We start from the raw sequence: 4,100 nt of genomic DNA, 5'->3' as shown, positions 1-4,100 counted from the left end.
ACCAGCCTGACCAACATAGCGAAACCCCGTCTCTACTAAAATAAAAATTAGCCAGGCATAGTCGTGCATGCCTGTAATCCCAGCTACTTGGGAGGCTGAGGCAGGAGAATCGCTTGAACATGGGTGGCAGAAGTTGCAGTGAGTTAATGGGTGCAGCAGACCAACATGGCCCATGTATACATATGTAACAAACCTACACGTTGTGCACATGTACCCTAGAACTTAAAGTATAATTAAAAAAAAAAAAAAAGAAGAAGTTGCAGTGAGCTGGGATCACTCCATTGCATTCTAGCCTGGGTGACAGAGTGAGGCTCTGTCTCAAAAAAAAAAAAAAAAAAAAAAAAAGTCCACCAAGGTTGAGCCTTGATCTATTAGAGGACGAGCTTCAGGATAAAATCATTCCCTTCTTTTTTCCATAAAGGCTTTCATTTGAGCCTCTTGTCTTGCTAAATGGGTTAAGGAAAGTTAAGAAAGTCTCACAAGGTGCCTCTGTCCCAGGCAGTACCTGCCCTTCTTTCCCTGGGCAACGAGCTTCATGGCTCAGCCTTGGGGAGGAGAAGCTGAAAGAGTGTGATTTACAGGGAAAATAAAAATATGTGGATTTAATATTGTTCCTCTTGCATATTTTATCTCAGTTTGGCACTTGTATTTTTACTTTGTTTATGATGTCTTTCAAGGACAAGCCTTTTTAATATTTATGGTGTCAAATCTGTCAGCTTTTCCCTAATGGCTTCTGGGTCTGGTGCCCCGCATAGGAAATCTTTCTCCACCCTAAGACCAAACATAACTTTTAATGGCTGCAAAGCATGCCATTGTGCAAATATGCAAATAAGCCCTAATTTATTTACAGATGAATATTTAGTGTGTTTCTACTGTTTAAGTCATAATAAATAATGCAGTAAACATCTTTGTAAATACATTTTATCTTCTGCAATGCACATAGTTTCTTTAAGGACAGATTCTTAGGGAATCCATGGGCCTTTTTCACCATTTTAAAAGCCTTTACAACAATGAAAGAATTACCTCTTACAAAGCTGCACAGGTCAACTAAAATGTCAATTTTCTTTTGCATAGAATTGCACCTGCTCAGTGTGGTTATATTTGCATTTCAGGTTGACTAAAAGCTCTGGTAGTTACAAATGACTTTGATTAACAAAAATATGAAAAATTATGAGTTAAAAAATGTCACTTGTCTGATAGACTAAAACTTTTCAAAGATAGAGGGGGAACTTAATAAAAGTGTTTTCTTTCTTTCTTTCTTTCTTTTTTTTTTTCCAGACAGGGTCTTGCTCTGTCACCCAGGCTGGAATGAGGTGGTGTGATCATAGCTCACTGCAGTCTTCACCTCCCAGGCTCAAGCGATCCTCCTGCCTCAGCCTCCTGAATAGCTGGGACTACAGGCACTTGCCACCATGCCCGGCTAATTTTGTATTTTTTGTAGAGACACGGTTTTGCCACTTTTCCCAGGCTGGTCTCGAGCTCCTGGGCTCAAGCGATCTACCCACCTCAGCCTCCCAAAGTGCTGGGATTACAGGCATGAGCCACCACACCTGGCCAAAAGTGTTTTATAGGCTCTCTGCTCCTCCTGTTCGACAGTCAGCCACATCTTCTTTTGCATCGTCAGCCGAGCCACATCCCTGAGACACTATGGGGAAGGTGAAGGTCGGAGTCAACGCATTTGGTCGTATTGGGCACCTGGTCACCAGGGCTGCTTTTAACTCTGGTAAAGTGGATATTGTTGCCATCAATGACCCCTTCATTGACCTCAACTACATGGTTTACATATTCCAATATGATTCCATCCATGGCAAATTCCATGGCACCATCAAGGCTGAGAACGGGAAGCTTGTCATCAATGGAAATCCCATCACCATCTTCCAGGAGCGAGATCCCTCCAAAATCAAGTGGGGCTATGCTGGCGCTGAGTACGTCGTGGAGTACACTGGAGTCTTCACCACCATGGAGAAGGCTGGGGCTCATTTGCAGGGGGGAGCCAAAAGGGTCATCATCTCTGCCCCCTCTGCTGACGCCCCCATGTTCGTCATGGGTGTGAACCATGAGAAGTATGACAACAGCCTTAAGATCGTCAGCAGTGCCTCCTGCACCACCAAATGCTTAGCACCCCTGGCCAAGGTCATCCATGACAACTTTGGTATCGTGGAAGGACTCATGACCACAGTCCATGCCATCACTGCCACCCAGAAGACTGTGGATGGCCCCTCCGGGAAACTGTGGCATGATGGCTGCGGGGCTCTCCAGAACATCATCCCTGCCTCTACTGGCACTGCCAAGGCCGTGGGCAAGGTCATCCCTGAGCTGAACGGGAAGCTCACTGGTATGGCCTTCCGTCTCCCCACTGCCAACGTGTCAGTGGTGGACCTGACCTGCCGTCTAGAAAAACCTGCCAAATATGATGACATCAAAAAGGTGGTGAAGCAGGCATTGGAGGGCCCCCTCAAGGGCATCCTGGGCTACACTGAGCACCAGGTGGTCTCCTCCGATTTCAACAGCGACACCCACTCCTCCACCTTTGACGCTGGGGCTGGCATTGCCCTCAACGACCACTTTGTCAAGCTCATTTCCTGGTATGACAACGAATTTGGCTACAGCAACAGGGTGGTGGACCTCATAGCCCACATGGCCTCCAAGGTGTAAGACCCATGGACCACCAGCCCCAGCAAGAGCACAAGAGGAAGAGAGAGACCCTCACTGCTGAGAAGTCCCTGCCACACTCCGTCCCCCACCACACTGAATCTCTCCTCCTCACAGTTTCCATGTAGACCCCTTGAAGAGGAGAGGGGCCTAGGGAGCCCCACTTTATCATGTACCATTAATAAAGTACCCTGTGCTCAGCCAAAAAAAAAAAAAAAAAAGTGTTTTGTATTGTATAGAGATGTCCAGAGAAGAAAAAGACCATTTCAGGGATAACCAGTTAATTCCCAGGAATCAGGTTCTAGATTTCTTATTCACATTATCAGCCCTTCATTTAAACAAATACAGTCATCATCACCATCATCACATCCCCACCACCATCCTCACCATCACCCACCCATGCGCCTGGCCTGGCTTCACTCATAGAGAACCCATCTCTCCCCTCACTGGAGCTTGAGCTGTACAAGAGAGATTCCACCACCCCAAGCTCACACATGAGAAAATAGAGTTTCAGCGATGTGGAACTGGAAGAGTGGGCTTCTGAATTTGAAGCTAGTGTTTTATTGATAATAAGAAAGTTAAGTTTCTAAGTTAAGAAATTAGGTGCTAGAGGCTAGGCACAGTGGTTCACACCTGTAATCCCAGCACTTTGGGAGGCCCAGGCAGGCGGATCACCTGAGGTCAGGAGTTTGAGACCAGCCTGGCCAACATAGCAAAACCCCATCTCTACTAAAAACACAAAAATTACCCGTGCGTGGTGGCAGGTGCCTGTAATCCCAGCTACTTGGGAGGCTGAGGCAGGAGAATTGCTTGAACCCAGGAGGCAGTAGTTGCAGTGAGCAGAGATCACACTACTGCACTCCAGCCTGGGTGACAGAGTGAGACTCCATCTAAAAAAAAAAAAAAAAGAAAGTATAAATGACAAGAGGACATATATAAATGTAAGGGGTTATTCATTCTGTGGAGCAGTAAGTTCCCTAAGGCCCTGCATGCCCATATAATACAAACAATACAAGTAATAGTCACTAAGAAAATGCTGCTTTAATGCTGCAGTTTAAAGAGTTTGCCATCACCAAATTCACCTCAGTGGGACCTTGTCCTGCATGCCCATGTACACCCAGCTGAGCACACATTTATTGATGGTCTGTGCTGAGCTGTGGCAGGGTCAAAGGTGAGCCCAGATGCCGAGCCACGCTGGCTGAAGGCCTCTCCCCATGCCATGTGTAACTGATGCTCTGGGAGTACAGGGCACAGGAGGAACAATTTATTCCAATCGAGGGAAATCTGGAAACATCTGCTGATCTCTCTCATTGGGGCTCAGAAAACAATATGAGCCTAAATGAAGGCCTCAGATGCAAAAGTTTTTCTCTGACCTTCTCCTGTCCTCCTGTCTCTGGCCCCTCATTCTCCCCTGCAGCTAGCCCTAGAAACTAGAATCCTTCTTCCGC

General features: G+C 46.4%; 1 protein-coding gene across 1 annotated transcript; it reads left to right on the top strand.

The window, feature by feature from the left end:
- The first annotated feature begins 1,565 nt into the window (after positions 1-1,565).
- LOC116479914 (glyceraldehyde-3-phosphate dehydrogenase-like) lies at positions 1,566-2,856 on the top strand. Its single transcript, XM_032753274.2, has one exon. It carries the CDS (start codon positions 1,648-1,650, stop codon positions 2,653-2,655), a length of 1,008 nt encoding a protein of 335 aa, XP_032609165.1. The 5' UTR covers positions 1,566-1,647; the 3' UTR covers positions 2,656-2,856.
- The last annotated feature ends 1,244 nt before the right edge of the window (positions 2,857-4,100 follow it).

The sequence above is a fragment of the Hylobates moloch genome, unplaced genomic scaffold, assembly GCF_009828535.3.
Source record: "Hylobates moloch isolate HMO894 unplaced genomic scaffold, HMol_V3 SCAFFOLD_13, whole genome shotgun sequence".
NCBI lineage: Eukaryota > Metazoa > Chordata > Mammalia > Primates > Hylobatidae > Hylobates > Hylobates moloch.
The sequence above is the reverse complement of the archived record's forward strand: the minus strand, read 5'-3'. Positions and strand labels throughout refer to the sequence as shown.